This window comes from Pteronotus mesoamericanus, unplaced genomic scaffold (assembly GCF_021234165.1).
Source record: "Pteronotus mesoamericanus isolate MK-2021 breed Mesoamerican mustached bat unplaced genomic scaffold, CSHL_Meso_final contig_181, whole genome shotgun sequence".
Lineage (NCBI taxonomy): Eukaryota > Metazoa > Chordata > Mammalia > Chiroptera > Mormoopidae > Pteronotus > Pteronotus mesoamericanus.
This window is the reverse complement of record NW_026555077.1, coordinates 4,876,463-4,901,446: the sequence shown is the minus strand read 5'-3', so window position 1 is coordinate 4,901,446 and position 24,984 is coordinate 4,876,463. Positions and strand designations below refer to the sequence as shown.

Genomic DNA, 24,984 nt, shown 5'->3' with positions numbered 1-24,984 from the left:
CTCTGGATTTTAAAAGTAAAGAAGACAGATAAAGTTTTTTTTCCATTTGAACTTATATTCAAGTTGTGGAGACAGCAAATAATTGATTGAACCTTTTAAAATTGCTGTTATTTGACCATTTTTGACATAAAAATTGTCAGTTTTGTATGGCTTAATCTAATATATTGTCAGACGGTAATAAATGTGGAAAAAACTAAAAGTATGGTAATGAGGATGGAGATGGTGGTTGTGTGGAGGTGGGGAGTGGCTGTCCAAAAATATCGTATGTAAGGTTGTTGGGGAAGCCCGATAATGGTGATGTCTGAGAGAACTGAAAAAAGTGAGGGAACTAACCAGAAAAGTATTCCACACAGATACTGTAAATTGAAGCCCTGAAGGCTTGCTGTTGTGTATTGCAATATGTTGCTAAGAACGCTTTAATGGTTTTGCAGTGCCATGTGTTCTAAACACATGATATACCTTAAGCCAACTATATTATATTAGTATAGTAAATTTTCCTGGGCAGAAGAATAAAGATAAGATATTTTCTATGTGCTTTTTACATGTGTGTATTTTCTGGATAACCTTTTTCCTATAAAAGGTTTTACTCGTTTCCCACATGATTTATATTTTCAAAGGTTTTGTTTACTAAACAAATTGTATTAATCCTTCTGGTCGGCAGTGGGAGATAACTAATGTTCCCATATAACTTTATAGTCAAGAAACATAAGTAGAACTAATAATAGAAATGCAAATAGAGTTTTTTCTTATTTGTAGGTTTCATGTTTACATACTCATCTACTTGTTAAAATCAGTTTGTCACCCAAAGTCAATATTCCTGGAGCTTTTGTGGTTATTCAAAGACATGCACAGTGGTGAAAAATTTGAGTTGCCCAAGGCACAAGTTCCCAGTTGAGCTTAAATAAAGTTATGTTCTGCCTTCTTTCAGCAATCATACTGTAAACAGTGTTCTTTTCATGGTCTATTTAGTGCCACATCTTAGGCATTTTGTGTTTTTAATGGGTGAGATTTTGCTTTTTGTTAAAATGACCCCCAAGTGTAGTGCTGAAGTGCTGTGTAGTGTTAAGTGCAGTAAAGTTGTGATTTATCTAGTGCAGAAAGTTTGTGTTAGGTAAGTTTAATTCAAGAATGAATTACAGTCCTGTTGGCAATGAGTTCAGTATTAATAAATCAACAATGTAAAGGTGTCTTTAAACAGAAACACACATAAAACAAAGTTACGTATTGATCCGCTGATGAAAATGTGTCCAGAGGTTTGTAGGAACTTAGCCTTCCATTTCTCTTAGGAGAAATGGTTCCAAATTGGCTAATTCACATTTTGTGGAAACTTTATAGAACATACTGTAGATAACAAGATTCAACTATATGAGATTTGTCATGGCAGTTGTTAGTTGAAATATTGGAACTAGTTTGGGAACTTCTTAATTTCCATTATGGAATCTTAGATGTGGGGAGTATCCACTTAGAGGTGGATTACTATGCTGGTGAAAATGTTTTGTCCTCTCTGAGCAAAAATGACAGTAAAAAAAATGCAAAACTTAGGGTAATTGCTGTAGATCTGGTAAGAGTAAAGGTCTTTGAATTTAGATATTCAGCCCTTGACATTGATATCAAAAAATATTTATGATGGAAGGACTCTGTCCTGAGAGAGGAATGCTAAAATGTCCTAATTCAATGAATCTTTACATTGGTTTGTCTCCTCTTGATTATATTATTTGTTCTTAAGACCTTTTCTAGTCTTACTTGTCATTCCTGATTGTTGTGTTGATCAAAACCATTGAGAATTTTTAGAATAGATGGAGGATGGCTTTTAGAGAGGGGAAAATAATAATTTATAACTTGTGGTTATTAAAGAAACTGACATTAAACATCCTTAGAGATAAAAGTCACAATAAAATTAGTGACAATTTATCCTTTTTAAAAAATTTTACTAATTGACAAATTAATTTATTGATTTTTTATTTTTAATTGAGAGAGGGCGAGGTTGGAGGGGAGAGAAACATCGATTTGTTGTTCCATTTATTTTATGCATCCATTGGTTGATTTTTCTTGTATGTGCCCTGACCAGGATCCAGCCTACAACCTTGGCATATGGGGATGACAGTCTAATGAACTGAGCTACCTGGTCAGGGCCTAATTGACAAATTCATTGCCATTATAAGTACAGCATTGTAGGATTTGAATTGAAAGTTATTATAAATGTAAGGCTCATTTTTACTATTCTAAAGTAAGCACTTAATAATCAATTATCTGTAAGCATTTAAAAAATGCTATATACAGTTAGGCAGCTATGAAAAATAATGTAGTGAAAAAAATGACAATTCGATAAAAGGAAAACATTTATAAAAATCGAAGATGATAGAAGGATCTTTATATCAGACATTTTACATAGGCTGCTGAATTATTAATATCTAAGTTGCAAGTGTCCATTAAAGAAAAATGGTTTTGCAGACCTGAGATCATGTCTTAGATGGTAAGTGCATAGTATAAAACATGTGCTTAATGTATCTTGAAATGAATCAGTCTTGCTAGTTCAAGAATCATTTCTGAGCTAGTCTGTTCCAGGAATAACCAAGCTAGTTTGTATCTAAGAATGATGCTTTCTCCTCTCATTTCCTGTAAGTCATCAGTCAACTAAGGGTATTTTTCAACTTTCAAAATTGAACAGTTGAGGTTGTTTAGCTACAGGTAAAGCTAAATCGAAGTACTTATATGATGTTCTTCTAGGGCACTTTTTGCCCCTGTTGCTCGGCCATGGAAAGTTTCAGCTGTATTTTTTGCACTCTAGAATCCTGTCTCTTAGGATGCCTCGTTAGCCATATAACAGATCTCACAGAGCGGCTATGATTGGTGCTGCTTGCATCGTAGGCTGTGTGAGTTTGTGTGCATGCAAATATACATGTGTACATGTACATGGGGCCAGCCATGCTTAAATTAACTGTATTATCACATACTAGTTTTACCTGCTCTTGAATTTTATATTAACCGAAACATAGTATGCTCTTTGTATCTGTCTTCTTTGGCTAAACGGTATGCTTGTGAACTTTATATTGTTGCGTGAACTTTGAGCTTATTTTCCTTACTCTATATACTGTTTCATTTTGAATAATCAGCAAGTAATATATCCTGTTGGTGGGCATCGAGGTAGTTACAAATAGTGCTTCTATGAACATTCTTGTACATGTTTTTAGGTAAACAGATGCATGTATTTCTTTTTTTTTTCCCCCACATGTATGCATTTCTATTTGGTATAGGTATATACCTAGGATTGAAATGGTTGGGTCAGCCAGTATGTATTTATTGAACTGTAGATATTGCCAAACAGTTTTCCAAAGTGGTTGTATCAATTCGCTCTCCTGCCAGTAGCATATTAGAGTTCTGGTTGCTCTACATTCTGATTAACATTTGATTTTGTCTTTTTAAAAAATCTTAACTCGTTTTGATTTTCATTTCTTTGATGACTGATGAAATAGACCATCATTACATATTACTGGCTAATTGTATCTCTTGTGTGTGAAATGCTTGGTCAAGTCTTTGCCCACTTAAAAAAAATTAGATTGTCTTGTTCTTACTGGTTTATACGAATTTATAAAATATGTTTTAAACATGAGTCACAAATACTTTCTGCCACTCTGTGGGTTGCATGTTTATTCTCTTAATTGTTGTCTTTTGCTGAACAGAAGTTCTAAACTATAATATAATCCAGTTGATGCATTTTTTCAAATGCTGCTTTTTGTGAATTGTTTTATAATAAAATCTTTGCCTGCTCCAAGGTCATGGAGATGCTCTCCTGTTTTGTTTTGTTTTTTCTTAATGGGCTTTATTTTTTACCCTTCACATTTAGACCCATAGTCTTTCTGAACTGCTTTTTGTGTATGATAGGAGGTAGTAGTCAAAACATATTTTATTCCATGTAGATATCCAGTTAACCCAGTATTATCTGTTGTAAACTTTCTTTTCCACTATACTGTAATTTCACTGTTGTCATTAATAACGTGACCACATTTGCTCATACCCCTGTTGGGTTTAAAAAAAAAAAAAAAGTAGGTGTTCCTTTTAAACACTTAAAAATATTGTCAAGACTAAAACCCAAAGTAAAGGTAATTTTAGAAGAAAAATTGTAATTTTGATTTTAAAAATCTTTTGATCCCGTATCAGTATTAACTATGAAACTGGCTTGCTTCTCTTAAGTTTTCTGTTTTAGGAGATTAATAGGAAATAAATAAAATGATGTGCATTTTTGGTATCAAGCTGTATGCACTGCCTTGTGTTCATGTCTCAGCTCTCCATAGATGGATATCCGTTCTCTGTTAATGAACAAAGAGGGGGATTGACTGCAGGAGAGACTGAATAATTTACAAGGAAGTATAAAACTCTCTTCTGTTAAATGATGTCATTCATTAAGCAAAAAACATTCTACAGGAAATAATAATAGACTTTTCAAAATATCTCCTACTTTTGACTAGCACTGGGCTATTTTTCTAAAGATTTTATTTATTTATTTTTAGAGAGAGGTGAAAAGAGGGAGAAAGGGAGAGAAACATCAATGTGTGGTTGGCTCTTGTGTGCCCCCTACTGGGGACCTTGCCCACAACCCAGGCATGTGCCCCGATTGGGAATTGAAACAGTGACCCTTTGGTTTGCAGGCCTGCACTCAGTCTACTGAGCCACACCAGCCAGGGCAGCAATAGGCTGTTTTTTATTCTTACAGATTTTGTGTGAGGAGTATGAAGTCTTTATATTATCAAGTAAATCTATTTTTAACTTCTGGAAAACTTGAATGTTGACAGCCATTGCGAAGAAGCATCAGTTAACATAAATCACGTATCAATCTATTTTTTCAGGTGTAATCTACCTTATTTTTCCCTGGATGGAGTTCTTTATTCACAGTGTTTATAAAATTAGTAGCATAATGTAGAGTCACAGAATCTTATGGATTGAATTTAGACCAGAGACCTAGGTTCAGGTTCTGGTTCTATTGTGTGATCAGAGGGATTTCTTGAGTTGTTGCCATATTCTGGAAATGAGATGATGTCTAGCCTGTCTACTTTTGAGATTATTGTGAAGGTATGAGAAAGTTCTTTGTTGTTGTGTAGTATTAGTAGAGTGGTTAAGGCTCTTTGCTCTGCCACTTAATTCTCTTTATAATGTTGGATAAAATACTGGGCTGGCCAAAAAGCTCGTTTTTTTTCTGTAAGATGGCTCTAGTAGTGCTTAGTTGTGTTTAACCTCATTGGAGACAATTTTGTTAGATTGTATTGTGACAGCTGCCACATCAGCTTGCATTTTAAAAAAACTTACCAAAATTGGTGAGTTTTTGTGTAGTCATTTTAATATTGAAGATGGAAGAAAATAAGCAACATTTTTGGCATACTACATTATTTCAAGAAAAGGTAAAAATGCAACTGAAATGCAAAAAAAGATTGTACAGTGTATGGAGAAGGTGCTGTGACCAATTGAACGGGTCAAAAGTGGTTTGAGTACCTTTGTGCTGGAGATTTCTCACTGGACAATGCTCCATGGTCGGGTAGACCATTTGAAGTTGATAGTGATCAAAACAAGACATTACTTGAGAACAATTCACATTATACCATGCAGGAGATAGCTGACATTCTTGAAATACCCAAAGCAATAAAGTTATTGGTGAAAATGAAAAATGTATCTTATTTTATGGAAAAAACCATATGGACTTTTTTGCTAACCCAACATTTAACCTTTTAAGCCTTAGTTTTCTCATATACAAGATGGGAATAATACCTCCATAGATTTTTTTTTTTGAGAGTTTTAAATGAGATAGTGCATATAAAGCATGGTGCCTGGCATACTGGACATAATTAATGTTAACAATCATTGTTATATACATATGTTGATTTTACATTATGTACTGGGGTACTTTATATAAATTAACTGCATTTAATTCACAGGACAAGTCTATGTGGTAAGAAGGCATCTCCCCCCATCCCGCCCCCAGTTTTACAGACAAGGAATTAGTGTCAAAACTTAATTGGTCAAAGTCACATAACTAGGAAGTGATTTAGTTTGGATTGGAACCTAAAACTTTTTTTTCCCATTATACTTGGATTCCTTTAAAATATATGCTGTAGCTCTGTTTGTATTATATAGACAAATCACCTTTGATTGTTATGTTTACAGAATTTTTCAAAGACTGAATTTTGTGTATTCCCATGGTTTTCAAATGTCTTCTGTCCGAACATTCCAAGGTTTCTTTAATTTCTTCAATAAGCCAGAGCTTCTATTCCAGAAATAAACATGCTTTGTTGATATATAATTAAGAACAGTTAATGGTTTGTTTACAAACCACTGGACTCCTTGAGTCTGGCTGAGTTAGCTGTGTTACAGAGTAACTCAAGAATTCACCTCTGGAAAGGGAAAAATACTCTTTGATTTTATTCTGTATTTGTGAAGAGCTTACTTGAAGTTAAAGTACAAAACTGTAGTGATGTTGTGGAGACTTATCTTCCTGGCACTGGAACCTGGGCTGGGAGTCCTGGTGGGGGCTGGGAGTCCTGGTGGGGGCTGGGACTCCTGGTTCTGGAGGTATCCCTTCCAAATTTTTATCCACCACATGTGGGTGAGGGAGCAGCCCATTCTGTCTGTGCCCCTTTTACCAGTCTAGATGGCTGTGGTTTCTTTAATTTTGTAGTTGTCAGACTTCCATTCATTTCAGTTTCCAACAGTTCTGAGTGATGGTTGTTCTGTATTTTAGTTGTAATTTTGATGTGGTTGTGCAAAGAGAGGACCCCTGTCTGCCTATGTCACCATCTTGACCAGAGGCCTGTTACTGCTTTCTAATTTAATTTCATTGTGGTCATAATTTATATGACTTGAATTCTTTAAAAGTTATTGTTACTCTTTTCAAGTAACTTTTTCCAAATAACTAAACTACTTTTACCTGTTTTAGATCAGTTGTTTCAAGTGGCTAAAGTGATTATTTGATATAGTTAAATTTAAATCTATCTTGCTGTTACTGCTTAAAAATTTCTCCTGTATGTTTTTTGTTTCCTTTTTCCTCTTATTCTTCCTTCTTTTGGATTGAGTTTATTAGAAAGTATTTTTATTTTCTTTTCTTTGTTGGCTTACTAAATCCCTCCTCCCCTACCCCCACTTCCTTCCTTCCTGTGGTTCCTCTAGGGTCCATCGTATGCATACATCTACAGTATATCTTGAAGTGATAGTATACTGCTTCACATGTAGTAAAAGAGTGTGGCAACATTGTATTCCCCCCAACCTGGCTATTGTGCTATTACTGCATTTTACTTTCATGTATGTTATGAATGTTATGAACATCATGATACATTATTGTCTTTTTTTTTTTTTTGCTTTAGTCAGTTATCTTTTAAAGAGATTAAAAAATTAAGGTATAAAATAGAAAAATCTGTTGGTATTTGTAATCATTTACCATTTCTGGTGCTTTTCTTTCCTTTAGGTATATCCAGACTTCCGTCTAGTATCTTTTTCCTTCTGCTTGAAGAACATCCTTTAACATTTCTTCTAGTGAATGCTTGTGATGGATTCTTTTAACAGTTACAATTTGAAATTTTTATTGTACCTTAATTTTTAAAAATTTTTTTCTAGCTATTGGAATTTTAGTTGATAGTTTCTTTCAATATATTAAACAAACTTTACTGTCTCGTTTCCAGTGAGTAGTCTGCTGTCAGTCTTATTTTTCTTGTGTGTACAATCTGTTATTTTTCTCTGTCTGCTTTTAAAATACCTTTTTATTACCGGTTTAGAGCAATTTAGTTTTGATGTAGTTTGCTATAATTGCCTTCATGTCTCTTCTGTTTCGCTTTATTTATTCTCTTTGACCTGTGAGTATATAATCTACATTGAATTAGAAGATTTTGGGGCCATTACTTTTTCAGATGTTTTATTAATTTTTTCTTCTTTTGGGTATGTCAGTTACCCATATACTAGGGTGTTTGGTGGTATCCCACAGCTCATTTATGCTTTTTCTTTTTTAAAGACTTTATTCATGTATTTGTTTGTTTGTAGAGGGAGGGGAAGGGAAGGAGGAAGGGAGAGAGAGAAACATCATTGTGTCTTTGCCTTTCAGACACTTCCTGCTGGGAACGTGGCCCACAACCCAAGTGTGTGCCCTAACTGGGAATTGAACCAGGAACCTTTGGTTCCCAGGCCAGCGCTCAAGCCACTGAGCCACGCCAGCCAAGGCTATTTATGCTTTTTCTTGTGGTGTTCTCTCTGTTTTATTTTGTATAGTTTCTATTACTGTGTCTTTCTGTTGATTGATTTTTTTTTTTTTTAATCCTCTCCTGGGGATATGTTTATTGATAAGAGAGGTGAGAAAGACATCAGTGTGAGAGAGAAACATTGATCAGTTGCCTCTCCTATGCACCCCAACTGGGGATCGAACCTGCAATCTTGTTGTACAAGATAATGCTCCAACCAGCCGATCCACCCAGCCAGGATATTTTGGCATTTTCTTTGCAGTGGCTAATCTCTTGTCAGTCCAATCAGCATTTTTCATTACTAGAAGAATCAGTTTGTTTTTTTTAATACCTTTCATATCTGTACTTCACATGGTTAATATTTCTGTTTACCTTTTGAACATATAAACTAGTTATATAGACTACAGTTATAATAACTGATTTAATGTTCTTGTCTAATAAATTTGTCATGTATGGATGGGTCTTTTTCTCTTGATTGACTTTTCTCATTATGGATGGTACTTTCCTGTCAGACATCAATTTTACCTTGTTTGGTCCTGGACATCTTTGTATTTCTGTAAATATTCTTGAGCATTGTTCTGGGACACAGTTAAGTTCCTTGGCAATGGCTTTATTGTTTTGCAACTTGTTTTTAATTTTGTTAGGTGGGACCAAAGCTATATTTAGTCTAGAGCTCATTTTGCCCCACTACTGAGTCAATGACCGTTCTTAACACTGCACTTGATGTCCTGTGAATTCTGAGGTTATCTGCTCTGTTTGGTAGGTGTTCATGACCCTATGTGAGCCATGGGCACTGATATGCTAGCGCTTTGCCTAAGTCAATTGTTAAAATGTCAGGAAGTTTGTGAGCCAGTTTAATTCTTAATAGAATCAAATCATATAGGCTTATAATTAAAATTATGTTAAGAGCAAAGGTAACAAATATTCAAAACTCATTACCTCCACTTGTATTATTACATATTATTCTTTTTGTGTTTTGGTGGTAATTTGCTACACTGTATCTCTTCCTAACTTTGCACTTGGTGATATCACCTGATGGATAGGAGTATTGACACTGCAGACATCGTAACACTGTAAACCATTAACTGCAAACCACTCATTGCCCCTAGTTACACATTTTTCCAGCATACCCTTGGCTGTGTGTTTCTTTTTCTGTAGTCCTTATGAATGGTTTTTCAGTGTGATCTGTAGTCAACTCAAGACTTGAGGGGCATCTCTGCAGAGCTTCTGAGGTCTGTCTTTGCTCTCTCCACAGCTCCTACCTTTCTGGTACAGTGTTCTGGAGACCCTGGCTATTTTGGTCTCTCCAGACTCCTCACTTCATCGTCTTAGGGAGACTGCTACACTTTGTCTGGGATAACTCTCCCTGTTCTGCATCCTGGAAACTCTAAGCAGCAAACTGGGACAATTAAAGGCTTAGTTTCATGTTTCTCCTTTTTCATTGATCACTGTTCTACTTTACCTGGTTACCAACGTCTGAAAAACAACTTTTAACACATTTGTCCAGATTTTTAGTTGTTTCAGTCTTGGCCAGAAAGAAGTCTCTAGGAAGGGTTTTAAATAGGAGAGTGACATAAGTGCATTTCAGTAAACTCTGGGACCATGCACTTGTAATGCACAAGACTTAAAGTAGAGGGGCCAGTTACAAGGGGGGTGCATTATTAGCTCAAGTGATGATGAGGTCTAAGGTTGGATATGGTTGATCACACTAGAGAGTTGGGGAAGGATTTGAAATATGAATGGAAGAATTTAGTTCAGGGTTTCTAAAAGGATGAATCATGAACCACTTATATTTGAATCACCTGTAGTATTTGATAAAATTAAGATTCTGTGTCCTGTCCCAAGTTTACTGAATCTGAATTTCTAAGGATGAGGTTTAGAAATTTGCGTTTTAAACAAGTACCTAGAGTAGTGCTTACAACTAAAGTCTCAGAAGAAACTAATGCAGTTTTGTTCAAAACATGATCTTCTTCCTTGGGGGAGCCCCAAGTGGAACTTGGGATGACCTAAAGTGGTTAATGAAAACTATAGATTTATGCATGCATGTCCAGAGTGCTACATCTGAATTTCTGTGGTGGTTGGTTTCAGAAATTTCTTGGGCACCCTAAAGTCTGAAAACCAACAAACTAAAGTTACTTCACAGACATAATCTCTTTTGACCCTCTGAGATGTAGTAGGCATGTATTTTGTCTCTTGTTTTATAGATGAAAAAATGAAGTACAGAAGCACAAAGTGGTTTGATATGGTCAGTTATTACAGGGGCAGAAATCATACTTCTATCTCCTTCCACTAAATTTGATGTTCTTTGTGCTGTCTTTCTCTTGACATTGAAATAGGCTTATATCTAAAATCTGTAGAAGATATCTAAGACACTGGACCTGTGGTTCCAAACAATTTAGGGAGCAGAAAAAGTGCTCTTCTTTGGCCATACTTTGTATCAAATAAAAATTTGATTTGTCACCATCTGTGCATCTCAGTCAGCCCAGAGATCCTGTTGCAAGTTGGCCAAGACCTCACCAAAATGCCCTCCCAAATGGAACATGCCATGGAAACCATGATGTTCAAATTTTACAGACTTGCTGGGGATACAGGCTGCTTAACAAAGGAGGACCAGAGAGTACTTATGGGAAACGAGTTTCCATAAATTTTTGGAAATCTGGCTGTGGACAAAATAATGAAAGACCTGGACCAGTGCCAAGATGGCAGGCTGGGTTTCAGAACTTTTTTTGCAGCTAACTGCTGGGCTCCTCATCACTTTCAACAACTATTTTGTAGTACAGGTGAAGCAGAAGGGAAAGAAGTAGGCAGCACCGAGAAGTTACTCTTACCTTAGTACGAGTTTTCTGCCACACAGCTTTCCCCTGTATTACTCTATGAGCAGATTGGAACCTTTAGAAAATGCACATATAAAATCCCAGCCCCATATGGTAAGAGAAGAAAAGCTATTTAAAGCCAGATAAGCTTTTGATTTTTATGTTGCTTGCATTCTCTTGCCTCAATAAACAAGTTTCTTTTTTAGTTTCTTAAAAAAAAAAAAATTGGTTCAGCTCTCTATAGCAGGTAACTGTGATAAGCATAATTGTCTGGGAAAGGTATTTCTGTCTTTGACCATTATTCCAAATGATTTTTACAGCTGACTTTGAATATTCCTATTTCTTTTAAAATTATTTAAAGGCATAATATAGTGCACATATTTGATATTTTCACGTACAACAACTGAAGAATTGAGTCTATAGTATAACCTTTCTTTTGAGTATTTTCCCAGGATCTTATTAAACTAAAAAAAATTTTCATGAGGGAGGGAAGGAGGGAGGGGGCCAGGGAAAGTGGTGGGGGGAGGCAGAGACAAAAAAGAAAAAGAAAAAAGAAAGAAAAAAAATTTTCAGTGTTGTATAATTTAGCTTAGACTTCACAGTTTTATTTTTATAGTAAGTGGTGTGGCTTATGACTTTGCTATATCACTAGAATTGATAGTTTCTGGTGAGACTTTCTGTAGTCTTTTGAGGTGATTTCATATGTGCCATGCATCTGAGGTCCTGTAATCTATTTGACACAGTAGTACCAGTGTTAACTTGCAAATAGTAGGAAAAGTAATTCTTTTCAGTTAAGATTGGTTTTTGGATTTGCTTTTGGTTCTTGAATAGTCAATGAATTTATTAGTTAGTATGTGAAAACAAGCAGAGCTCTGTGGCAAGGAATAAATGAGAGGCGTTAGGAACAGGATTTAAATGGTTTGTTTCCTGCTTTGTACGCTTTTTAAAAGATGAAATAGCCAGGTTTTTTAAACCTTTGGAAGTAAGTTACTATAGTTAAATGATTCAAATAAAAAATTGTTGTGTAGGTTTTACAATTCAAAGTAGTTTATCTGCTCCAGAACGCATGTGGCATTTGTGCAGAATGCTTAAATTTGAAATGTATAGCGAATGAAATGAAGAATGCAGTGTAGGGAATATGAGTTTTGATTATTTTTAACTTCTTTGCTTTTTACAAGAAAATTTATAGCAACTTTAGGAATACTTAAAACTGTTAATTTTTTATGTTTAATTACTTAAAGTCTTTTAATATGTGAAAAAATGAATAGAGAATTGTTTTAAATGTTTGAGGATAGATGTCAGTGTTTTTTAATTACTATCTAATTTTCTTCTCCCAATTAAAAAAAATTTAAGTATATTTGATATATTACTTTCTACTCTAATGTTAATGAAAGATTTTACTGAGAAGATCTAATGTTAATGAAAGATTTTACTGAGAAAGATTTTACTGAGATCAACTCCAGTAACACGTTTTATCCACAAAACAGCATAAGGCTGTCTACATTTTCTTGGTAGTCTTTTTCTTTCTTTTTATTACATAGGAATTTGGAATGGTATATCATGGTGAATCATTTTAGAATGGCATTCATAGGTGTCTTTCCTTGATACGTATGAGTAAAGTGTGTTTGTTTGGTTTTCTTTTGTGGCTCATTTTTTCCACTAATAAACTGGTAGAAAATTTTCATATGCTGCTTTTTTTCATCATAAGCACATCGATGTGTTTTTCAGACTTGGGGCCTACAACCAAGTTTGTGTTTTTAAGAAGCTGACTTTTAAGGAATATTTATAGTTACAATTTGGTTTATTTCTTCATTGTTTTGGTCATTTTTATTTTCTATTTACTTCCCAAATAATGTTGACAAATTAGTCACAGAGGGATAATCTAACCAAAGCAAAAATATTACTTTAAAAAGCATCAAATATATTAAAGTCACATTTAAGGGATCTTTTTTACTACATTCTTAACTATTATAGATTTATTCTGTAATATTATTGTATAATACAAAACCAGTACTGTCTACTCATGTCTGAGAAATTACATACTTAACAGAAAATGATGTATATTTATGTTGATAGTCAAAAGGAATCTAAGGAGCTCTCAAATTTGTGAGAATTTAAATTCTGAATTAAATTTTGAAATATTTTATGTGGGTACTCTGAGAAACGTTTGTAAGAGTGTTAGCAAATCATCTATCATTGAAGACCATTTTATAGCTAAATATAAGGAATTATTTTTGTAATTAGAAAATGCAATGTGCTGTGTGTTTAGAAATGCCAGTTTTATCCACAGATCTGTAAACAGTTACATATCCATAGTGACTATATTGTGGTTTCCCTTCACAGATACCAAGTTGTGCTAGTACAACCATATAAATAATTAATACCTGAAGTCTCAATGTAACATGGACATTAACAGTGATGACAGATAAATGCAGACGCTTGGGAATCAAATACTAGGCGAAACACTTTTTAAAAGGTAAGAAAAAAAATGTAATCTTAATTAAGGCCAAGTAGGCTGTAGTGTTAGAATTAATTGACTAAGGTTTGTTTTTCAATGTATCAGGCTTTTTCGATACACATCTGCATGATCCTGTCTGTCTTAATACTGGTAGAACTCAGCTGTGAGTATGAGTTCTTATGGGAAAATAACAGTTGCAGATATCCTTGCCTGGTAAATATCATGATGGATGGTATTCCTATAATAAACCCTATACGAAAAGGTAATAACATGGCTGACCAGAACTTGATTGAGTGCTAGAATAGGCGTATCAGTGTATACTCAGACACATTGTATATTGTGGATCATCTTTGTCTCTGATGAATGCCATCAGCACCATGCACTGTAGAATATAATGTTTTGCCATGTTTGTGAAAGGCCTTCAAGATTGGGTACAAAGGAATTGGTAGTTGGAATCCTTGTTCTAAGAGTGAATTTTCAAGTTAAGGATTACTTTTTATAGGACCATGTTTTCACTGTGTACCCTCCTCATGTCAATTTACAACCTTTTTTTTTTTTTTTTTTTTTTTTTTTTTAGTGTAGTATTAAATTCCCTAACTCAGTTTTCCTACCTTGTGCTTTTCAAGAATTGACAAGGCACATTTGGGAGAGGTTGCATCTATAGATATTACGTATCAGCCTTGTCCCCTTTCTAGCTGACTAAAACTATAATGTTTTTACTAGGCAGTAACTCTAGTTTACAAAGCTTGATAATTGCATCAGTTTTAAAATTGTAATCCTTCACCGAAAATAGTGCCACTTTTAGAATACCTAGTTTTATGCTTATAACAGAGGGACAGTTTCCATCATAAACTTTGCTAGTCTTTTTCCTAGTGTTCCTCCGTGTTTTCAAATGGACATTTATAACCCATTTAGGCAGATTCTCTGAAAGGGATATTATAATAACATTATTATAAAAATAAAACTGTAATTAAACATACTGTCCAAGAAATGGAATTTAATTAAGGTAATTAAAATATCTGGCCAACTGGGTAATAAAACCAGAAAATCCTTATTGTTTTTGTCCTTGTTGAAAGTCCATATGCCAAAATAATAGAAGTTTCCTTTTATAATAGTCTCGTAACACTTTAATAATTATCAAGGTTATCATGTAGATATAGGAAACTTGGTTGATTTTTGGTGTGCATGACCTAAATTATTTTTGTTGTTCAATTTCCAGTTTTGTATATGAAGGCCAAAATTTGGAAACACCTCTAGAATAAGAGTTTATAAATTCTGTATGAGGACTCTTATCAAGGGAAGTCTATGGGTCACCTCAAAAAAATAATGCCTGAGACTCTAGAAGAAGAACTGAGTCACATTTTGAATTAAACTAATATTGAGTTGTAAGGATTTAGTATGTGTCAAGCTATTTTTTTTTGTCCTAAAAATCCTGTTCCAATTTCTTAGTATGTCTGAGACTACAGTGTTACCAAGAATTACTAGCAATGTTACTGTGACCAGATATTCTGTTACCTGCTATTTCCTCTTACTATAGAAGGGGTAAATCTATTAGCACAAGTTAATTTGCTTCTTTAATTCTTTCTTTTATTATTTTATTTTTAAAGAAAGGAATTTAGGAGGTTCTAGTATTCTCCATGGCTGAAGCTGAAACTCTGAAATCCTGATGCTTAAGCTCTATTCTAGATCATAGCTCCAACTCCTTCAGGATAAGGAAAAGAGATAATATTTCCACAATGATAGATCTTTGGTTGTACAGGTAAGTTGTTTAGTTTTGCAGTAGTGAAGACAACTACAATTTCATTTTTTTTTTTTGAGGGGGGAGCTTCTTATTTTTCTATAGTACTCTGCATGGGAAATTGTACAGTTCATAGGATTATAGAGTTATAGGGAATGGAGATGAATATTTTCCCACTCTTTTCCCACCAGAGGGATAAAGGAAGTGACTAAAGTACATTAGAATCTCTACAGCATATTTGACACTAGGTATTTTTGATCAAGGGCATTGTGAAATTCCTTGACTTCCCCTTTTTCTCCGCAGTTGTCTCTTTAAGTGTGTATTCATTCAGCTCTATCTATCTATCTATCAACCAATCAATCAGTCAATCATACATCTGTCTCTCTCAATGGGAAAGAAAGAAAAGATCCTTTTATACAAGACAATACATAATAGAGTTCCCAGGCTTCAGAAAGGTGAATATTAAGAATAAGTTGAATTGCACAGGTGGTTCCCCAGTTTCACTGTCCTACTTTTAACCTTTTAGATACTTTTGACCTACTAGAAATAATGTTATTGCTGGGCTGAAGAAAATTGTCTTAAAAGAATCGTGTGACAAGGATAGTCTGAACCATTATTAAACAGTTTATGTTTATATTCTAGACCTTTGATTTTTCAACCTTTTTCATCTCATAGCACAGATAAAAAAATTACTAAAATTCTGCAGCACACCAAAAAAATTATTTTTATTTATTTATTTTTTTTGCTGATCTGACCCCCTACCCTCCAAATAGATGTAATTTTGATTTACTCACACCGGACAGCCATTGTTGTGTTGACTGTTGCCATTTTCTTTATTTGATATTTCTAAGGGAAAAGAGGTCAGTGCCCCTGACTAAATAGTCAGGTAATGCATGTTTTAAAAATTGTTGTGGCATACCATTGAGCCTACCACAGCACACTGGCTGAAAAATTGCTGTTCTAGACAGACAGAAAAAGAATCTTATATGGATAACACTTCCCAATTGCTCTTGCTTCTTTTGCTTTGCACTTTGGTTTGTCTACCTGTTACCATGACCAATTTCCTAAAAATATCCCATTTAATAAAACTAAATATTATAATAAAAATCAACTAGAACAGTGATGTTAATGGATGATTACCAGTCCCTCAATCCCCAAAATAAACTATACTACCTTGGTAATTATAATAGGAGCAAAAAGTTATAGGCACTGTCTTTCAAATACCATTTTGAGGTTTATTTTTCTTAAGCTGATAGCTGGAGTAGTATTTCATTAGATGGACCATTTTAGTTTAATGTTTATTTTTCCCACTACTACTTATTGATATACTTCTGCAGATATGATCATGGGGTCTAGAAATTTTCATTCTGAAACATAGCTGATGCTATTTCAGAGAGTGCTTCAGAACCCTAGTAAATTTGAGGTAAAAATAGATTCAAATTTGGGGGAAGGTTAGTTCAACATAAATAAATGGGTGAGGTATGTGGAATTATAGGTAGGATTTGGGGCTTACTATGAATGGAAAGGCTGAGAATTGGTTGACTGCCACCCTTCTCAGATAAGTCCTCCAGTAGGATGAAAACAATAGGGTCGGGAAGAGAGGAGAGTCTGTTTAATTCTAGTGAATCATTATATTCTCTTCCCCCTATTCTAGAAAGTGCCATATTCATTAGGGGTGGATAACATATGAAAAACTTCATTCTAATTGCTAGATTGGGTTTCGCTCATATGAATATGTTAACTTAACAGTTTCCTTTAATTCTAAGACTAGAGTGATTGAATTTCCAGTTCCAATTGAGTCTGGTTAAAGATTTCACCATGTGCCTCCTATTTAGTTAACTAGCAGGAGTCTTTTCTGAGATACTAGTTTGAAACTGAGTTTCTTTCTGTTCCTTTGGCAACGTAATTTTTGTCAGGAATTTTATTTTGTGCTTCAAAGAAATTCTCTGAATTTTTTCAGTGACTGTATTATGCAGTTGAAATGAGGAAAACAATTGCTTTAGTCTGTAATGCTTTGCTAAGCATGGCAAAACAGTGTTTAGACTTGGTTGAGATAATCAGGACATTTTTAGTCCTGTTTGGTCATTGAATTTTGTATTCGGTTTATCAGATAATTACAGAAAGTATATGCCTTTATGTATGCCTGTCTAAAATAGAAAAGATGAAGAAAAAGGGTAGAACAGAAGAAAATCATCAGGGAGAAGGGTTTTAAATATTCATTTAACTCTACTCTTCAGAATTTTAAGCAATTTATTACCTTGAGTTCATGCAGTATGTTAATTTCAGGCAAGAGATTTTTATAGTTCTCTGCCAAAAGATCATGGCTTTATTTATAGATTTTTTTATTATTAGGATCAAATAAGAATTAAAGGATATATTATAAATAAGTTTAATTTACCATATTTTGCTGTGTATAATTTGCTCCCATGTAAAATGTGTACCCATGTCTTAGGCCCAGACTTTTCAGGGGGGGAAAAAACCTATTGTTTAAATTTTTTATTTCAATTATTTTAAATTTTTTATTTCAATTATTTATATTTAGATACTTGTTTCTTTGTTTTGTAAAGGGATTTTAGCACTTATTTTGAACATACTATGGTACAAGAAATTTTATGTAATAAATAATTACAAAACACAACAACAGATAAAAGGTATTTCAGGTACTACCCATATATAATGCACATCCTTATTTTTCCCTCAAAAATCTGGGCAGAAAAGTGGTTATTATGCATGGCAAAATACAGTAGTTTGAAACTTGATAACACTATTATTTTAATAAAACACTGTCTGGATGCAGTAGACTAAGGCACTGCTTCTCAAACTCTCATAGGCAATAAATCACCTGGGAATCTGATTAATTGATAGGTCTGGGGCAGGGCCTGATGTTAATGCATTTCTAACAATCTTGCAGGAGATGCCCATGATGTATGTCCTCTGGGTTACAAGGGTTTGAGATACCAGAAGGTCTGCATTATAAAACAGTTTCTCTTTAAATATTGGCCCAAAAGCACAGGATTTGAGAATTGCAACACTTTGGCTTCATTGTATTTGTTGAGTGGAATAAAAACATTTTTAGCAAAAGAAACCAAAGGGTTTAACCTTTCATATGGCTCCGTGTTTTGATCACTGAAATGGTGAAGAAATAAAACAGGCCCTCACCAGTGGTATTTTATAATGATATATATGTTTATAATACTTCTGGGTACTAATAATAATAGGCTTATTTCATTAATAATGACAGAGCAGGGATTTTGCTCTTATTTGTATTGGAAAGAAAAGAAAGGATAGGAATGCCCGTGAGTGGAATCATTTCAGATTTATATGTCCTTAATTGGCATCACATTTTAAAAAGTAAAGATTACCAGATTGTTTTTATGTTTTTGTAAAATATTGCTCTTTCCAACATTACGGTATTTTGCCATGTATAGTGTGCTCCTGTGTATAATGTACACCCATGTTTTTGGCCCACTCTTTCAGGACAAAAACTATTCATTTTAATTGTTTTTTCAGGTTCTTAATGTATATTTAGAAACAAAACTAATGACTATATTCCAGGGTTATTATTTTGCCTGTGGATATCATTATTGCTTTCTAGAGTTACACTTTTAATGCATAAGCATAAATAAAAGAAATAAAAATATTTCTATAGATATGGAATTAGTAATACCCATGTATAATGTACACTCTTATTTTTCCCTTAAAATTTTGGGCAAAATGGACATTATACACAGCAAAATATGGTATATTTGAGCCATAAATCCTGAATATAATAAAATTTGCATCAAAGATATTTGCATTTATTTTTGTAAGTAAAGTTTGTTTTCTTTGTATATTTACATAGGTATTTAATATTTAAAAATCAGTTACTTTTAAGTTTGACAGCTCCAGATTTGGGTACATGAAACAAATTTATGTTAATATTTTTCAGTTTTTGGTCTTTTGATACATTCAAAGTTTAACTTAAACTTTTTGTAATTAAAAGTGGATATTTATGGGTCCTTCAGTGTTTATTATCCGAGATTGTAATCTTCGTATAATTTTAACAAAAGAGAATTACATGTCAGGTTCCTCCAATGAACCCTAAAACAGTAAATGTTTACTGTGAATAATTGATTTCTAAGTTCTGATTGGTGTCTCACACTTAACTGTTCATGTGATTGCTATGGAATTCTCTAGAACAAGTTATGTTTTAATCCCAGAGCTGGTTTTGTGATTCTTGTAAGATATTTTAAATTGTTAATTAAAAATTTAAAAGTATGCCATACTTTAAAACAAAACTAAATTCAACCAACTTACATATGTTTCTGGGTACTTTCTCAGTTCATTTGCCAGTAGGCAGGGTAGCAAGACAATTTCTTTTAATATTTCTTTTTCTGTGTGTTGTAACATGTTGCTGTGTCTTCTGTGGTCCTTCCTAACCTTTCTACTGTTAGATACTTCTAGTTGAGGCAAAGGACAGATTGATTTGTGGGGGCAGGGGTAGAATGGTGTTTGGGGGGTTGCAGGAGAGGGAACCTGTGGTAAGGATGGCAGAAAGGAAGAGGGGGGTACTATGAAACTTTGTACTGCAGCCATTATTGGTTTTTTTCTCTGTCTGTCCTGCACCCCATTTCAACTTAGACAGTGAAGTGACAAAGTATCTTCTGAAAGGTAAACAGAAGAGTAGAAGAATGGAGACTGGAAATGTTAACAGCTACTTTATTCTACTCGATGAGAGAGCCTTTGGACAATAACCACTAAACCCCTCAGTTTATCCTAATGGATCAGTGGGGATATTTTTCAATTTTTCTCACGTTTATCTTAGAAATGCCAGTCTTTCCCACCAGAAAATGCTCATCTCTCCAAGACACCTTGAAGCCAGCATACGCACATGTATAGCAGTTCTAAGAAGGAAAGGATGGGGTTATATGTGTACTCCTGATTTCTTAAGTGTAGTATTTGCTTCAGGGGCTTCTTTCCTTTTTTCTGTTCCCTTTAAAATACTTTCTTTCACTTACCAATTTATGGCCCTACTTCTAGGGACTAGGTAGGCTTGGCTTTGCTCTGTTTGGCTCTTAGCCACTGCAAGCTAAGATTGTGATTTCTGTCAGTCTCCTTAATTACAAAAAAATCTACTGCAACCAGATTTTTTTGGATGCCACATAGTTATGAGAGGATTTGACCTGAAACTCCTTGTACTAAGAGTGACTTGAAAAGAGCAGTTCCTGCCTTTTTATCTCCCAGGAATATTTTGAGAAAAAAATGAGAAATGATTGGGAAGTTTTTGTGAGAGTTGCTATATAAATTCAAAATTATTATTTTAATAACCAAGATGAAATTCTGTCTTTTGGGCCCTTTGTGCCTATGTATCTGAGAGGCAGAGGCACAGTGAAGCAAGTTAAGAGCTTGGTCTCTAGAGCCCTGCCCTGCCACTTAGCTTGTGTGGCTTTGGACAGATAACTTAAAATGTGTGTGGTTCAGTCCTCTCATTTGTAAAACAGGACTGATAATAGCTCCTGTTGTAGTCGTGAGACTTAAGTGAGTTAGGGTATATAAAATGATTCTTGGGACATAAGTGCCATATAATGAATGGTTAGCTACTCATAGCATTTTTGAAATGTTAATACAATAAATTATATCATGTAATTTATTAATATTGGCTATACTTGGATTAAAAAGTTGTAGCTTTATACTTTTGTTTTAGGTATATTAATGATTACCTTTTTCTCATTATTTTGTTTACATTTTTGAAGGTTTCCCAATGAGTGGATCATGATGACCGTATTGTAGGGACTTGCCATAGTATGGCTGCTTCCCGATCTACTCGTGTTACAAGATCAACAGTGGGGTTAAACGGCTTGGATGAATCTTTTTGTGGTAGAACTTTAAGGAATCGTAGCATTGCTCATCCCGAAGAAATATCTTCTCATTCTCAAGTACGATCAAGATCACCAAAGAAGAGACCAGAGCCTGTGCAAGTTCAGAAGGGAAATAATAGTGGAAGAACTACTGATTTAAAACAGCAAAGTACTCGAGAATCATGGGTAAGCCCTAGGAAAAGAGGACTTTCTTCAGAAAAAGATAATGGAGAAAGGCAGGCTGTAGAAAATTGTGAGAAAAGGCAAACAGAACCTGTTTCACCAGTTTTAAAAAGAATTAAGCGTTGTCTAAGATCTGAAGCACCGAACAGTTCAGAAGAAGATTCACCTATAAAATCAGACAAGGAGTCAGTAGAACAGAGGAATACAGTAGTGGACAATGATGCAAATTTTCAAGGGACTAAACGAGCTTGTCGATGTCTTATACTGGATGATTGTGAGAAAAGGGAAATTAAAAAGGTGAATGTCAGTGAGGAAGGGCCACTTAATTCTGCGGTAGTTGAAGAAATCACAGGCTATTTGGCTGTCAATGGTGTTGATGACAGTGATTCAGCTGGTATAAACTGTGATGACTGCCAGCCTGATGGGAGCACTAAACAAAACAGCACTGGTTCCTATGTGTTCCAGGAAAAATCAGTAGCTGAAAATGGGGATTCCGACACCCACACTTCAGTGTTCCTTGATAGTAGGAAGGAGGACAGTTATATAGACCATAACGTGCCTTGCACGAATTCAGAAGTGCAGGTCAAGTTGGAGGACCACAAAATAGTAACTGCCTGCCTGCCTGTGGAACATGTTAATCAGCTGACGTCTGAGCCGGCTACAGGTCCCTTTCCTGAAACTCAGTCATCTTTAAGGGATTCTGAGGAGGAAGTAGATGTGGTGGGAGATAGCATTGCCTCAAAAGAGCAGTGTAATGAAAACACCAATAACGCCCTGGACACAAGACTTGAGAGTATGCCAGTTTCCGGAGAGCTGGAACCATCTTCTGTTCTAGACTGTGTTTCAGCTCAAACAATGTCTTTGTCAGAACCTCAAGAACATCGATATACTTTGAGAACTTCACCACGAAGGGCAGCCCCTACCAGAAATAGTCCCACTAAAAACAGTTCTCCTTGCAGAGAAAATGGACAGTTTGAGGAGAATAATCTTAGTCCTAATGAAACAAATGCAACTGTTAGTGATAATATAAGTGAGTCTCCCACAAATCCTGATGAAATTTCTCAGAATGAAAAAGGGTTATGTTGTGACTCTGAGAATTACGGGAGTGAAGGACAAATTAAGCCACCCTCAGAGGCAAGACTCAATATTGGAAATTTGCCATCTGCCAAAGAGAGTGCCAATCCGCACATTGCAGAAGAGGAAGATGATGATCCTGATGTTTATTACTTTGAATCAGATCATGTGGCACTGAAACACAACAAAGAGTATGTGTAAATATGGTAACCATGAATTCTGCTTTGTTTATTATTCCCCTCAGTTTCCAGTATTCATAAATGTCTATTCATAGCATTTAGTGCTTTAGCTTAAGTTTTAGGTGTAACATTTTTCAGCTCATTAAAAACACTCCAAAAAAGACTTTAAAACTCAACTTTTACTTTCTCAGTGGTGATATGATTTTCTAGTTTTGGTATTTCAGCACGTCTCAATTAGAAGAGACGTGGAAACTTGTTGGTGTTTTTGTTTTTAAGTGTTTTATACCATTTAATTTATAAAATGGGAGCATCTCTAGTTACCACAGTACACTTTGATTTATAGTGTCTGTGCTTTCTAGGTAGTGTAGAACAATTAATGAGTGCTTAGATCTCATTCAGATAAGGTAAATCTGGTGGGCTGCAGATCTACTTATAGTTACTTATCTGATTTCCAGTTACAACTTTTGATTTTAAAAATGTGCTTTATGCATCGTTTTTTACTTTTGTGATTTAGGAAAGTCGATACTACTATTAATACTATGGCAGCTAGTTGTATGTTGTAATTAGAATATTAACAAGAGTCTGCTCTATAGTTGTCTATAGTTGACATAAAATATTTGAGATAGGTTTTTCCTAATTCTAAATTTTAAGGGGAGACTGTATCTTTAGTTCCTGACCTTTGTGATGAAGGCACTTTTTAGTTTTAATCCTCATTCAAGAACTTTTAATTGCTTCTGGAGAGAGAGAAGGGAGAGAGAGAAGAGAGAGAGACAAATATTAATTGGTTGCGACCTGCACACGTCCCAATTGTTGATTGAACCTGCAACCTAAGGATGTACCCTGACCTGGAATGGAACCCACAACCTTTCCATGTATGGGATGATGCTCCAACCAGCAGAGCCACCAAGCCAGGGCACTTTTTAAAAAGAATTCAGAGTCCAAGCTTACCACAGTTTTGCTTAGATTTTCTTTAAAGTATTGGAGTTAATTATGTCTAATTAATCCTGAATGGAACTGTTGAAATATTGGAGTTATCTATGTCCAGTTATTCCTGAACAGAACTGTTAACACTGTTTATAAGTCAGCAACAGTAAAAGATATAGATAGATAGATAGATGCAAATCATCTGTACTTTTATAGAATAGGCTTTTGAATTAATATGATAGTCAGATCATATAGGCTGTGTAAGAATACTGATTTGAAGAAACTTTTTTGTTGTGACAGTTACCAGGTCCTGGTATGTATCAGAATAAAGCATCAAATCTGGTTGTGAACATAAATCTTTTTGCTATGCATTATAGATCATTCATATTTGTGTATATGATAATACAGTGGCCTTTTAGCATAGGCCTCCTTTGAAAATTTTCTCTCGTTTTTTAATATTTTAATACTAAGATTAATAGAGACATCATTTTATTTGAGCATTTCATTCATTATTTTATAGAACTGTTTAGCATTTCATGTTTTTGAAATGTTTGAAGGCCCATTTGAGATAGAAAAACAACTCAATTTAGATTTTTTAAAATTTGAGATAAGTTGAGTTTTTACCATTGGTATTATGTAACAGTTTTTAAAAGTAGAGTTATCTACAGGTGCAAGGAAAACAGAGCATTTGCCTTGGGAAAATACCAAAAACTCAAGAAATGTGCAGTTTTACAAAATATTCTGTTTATTCTTTTCTTCTTATTGGTTCTTTGGCAAAAGAGATGCTCTCTGGAGGCTTAGCTGATGATTGATGATGTAAAATATTTCCCCATGAATTCATTGATGTTACTTTTTGATAATAGCTCCCCTCATAATGATTGTGAAGGATGATGTTTCTGTACAACAGTTGTTAAAGAATGATGTTCCATATTCCTAAGTCTTGAGAATGAGAGTAATACAGTTTCATAGGTTCATCAGGATATACCAAGTCCTTTGAATTTGAATACTAGTGAATTTACTAGGACAAATGTTCTCAAATTAATGCCTTATTGGGTGACTTTGGCCAAAAAGCAGTCACTCCTTGCTTTTTTTCTTTGTTCCAAATCTTTTGATAATAGCACCTTTTGACACTTCGCTTTTAACCCCACCTCCACCCCACACCCACCCAGGGAAACAAATTAAGAGAACTGAGATGGAGAGGGAGCCTCTTCTTGATTAACATTTTGGTTAAAGGCAATTTAAGGAAAATTGGGAGAGGGTGTTTGATCATGTCATATGTCATCTGGCTCAGTAAAGTCCCTATTTCTATGTTTTTTTTTCTAGAGCCAAGAGATGGTTGGGTACAATGTTGGCTCCTTTTAACCCAAATTGTCATTGTTAAAAATAGCATCATGATACCTATCTGTTTTCAAGTCTTTAAGTAAATTTCTGGAAGTTTAAAATTGTTATTAAAAGGCATTTTTGATGTAAAGGGGAAAAAATACACGTGGGGTAGATGGATTGCTGTTCTCCTGCACACACAGATGCACATATGACACATCAAATATTTTTTTTTTTCTTCTTTATTC

General features: G+C 34.5%; 1 protein-coding gene and 1 pseudogene across 4 annotated transcripts in view; both read left to right on the top strand.

Annotated features, from left to right (window-relative positions):
* The window catches only part of ZZZ3 (zinc finger ZZ-type containing 3), a 96,350-nt gene that overhangs the window by 21,194 nt on the left and 50,172 nt on the right, over window positions 1-24,984 (top strand). For 2 of the 4 annotated variants that reach the window (XM_054566870.1, XM_054566869.1), the window contains exons 2-4: window positions 13,367-13,499; window positions 15,089-15,240; window positions 20,952-22,504. In XM_054566870.1, the coding sequence (XP_054422845.1) occupies window positions 21,003-22,504 (1,502 nt within the window). In that variant the 5' untranslated portion in view covers window positions 13,367-13,499; window positions 15,089-15,240; window positions 20,952-21,002. The remainder of the gene's footprint in view (window positions 1-13,366; window positions 13,500-15,088; window positions 15,241-20,951; window positions 22,505-24,984) is intronic. The other 2 variants (XM_054566872.1, XM_054566871.1) reach the window with 1 other exon arrangement.
* Window positions 10,608-11,083, top strand: LOC129065626 (protein S100-A10-like; annotated as a pseudogene).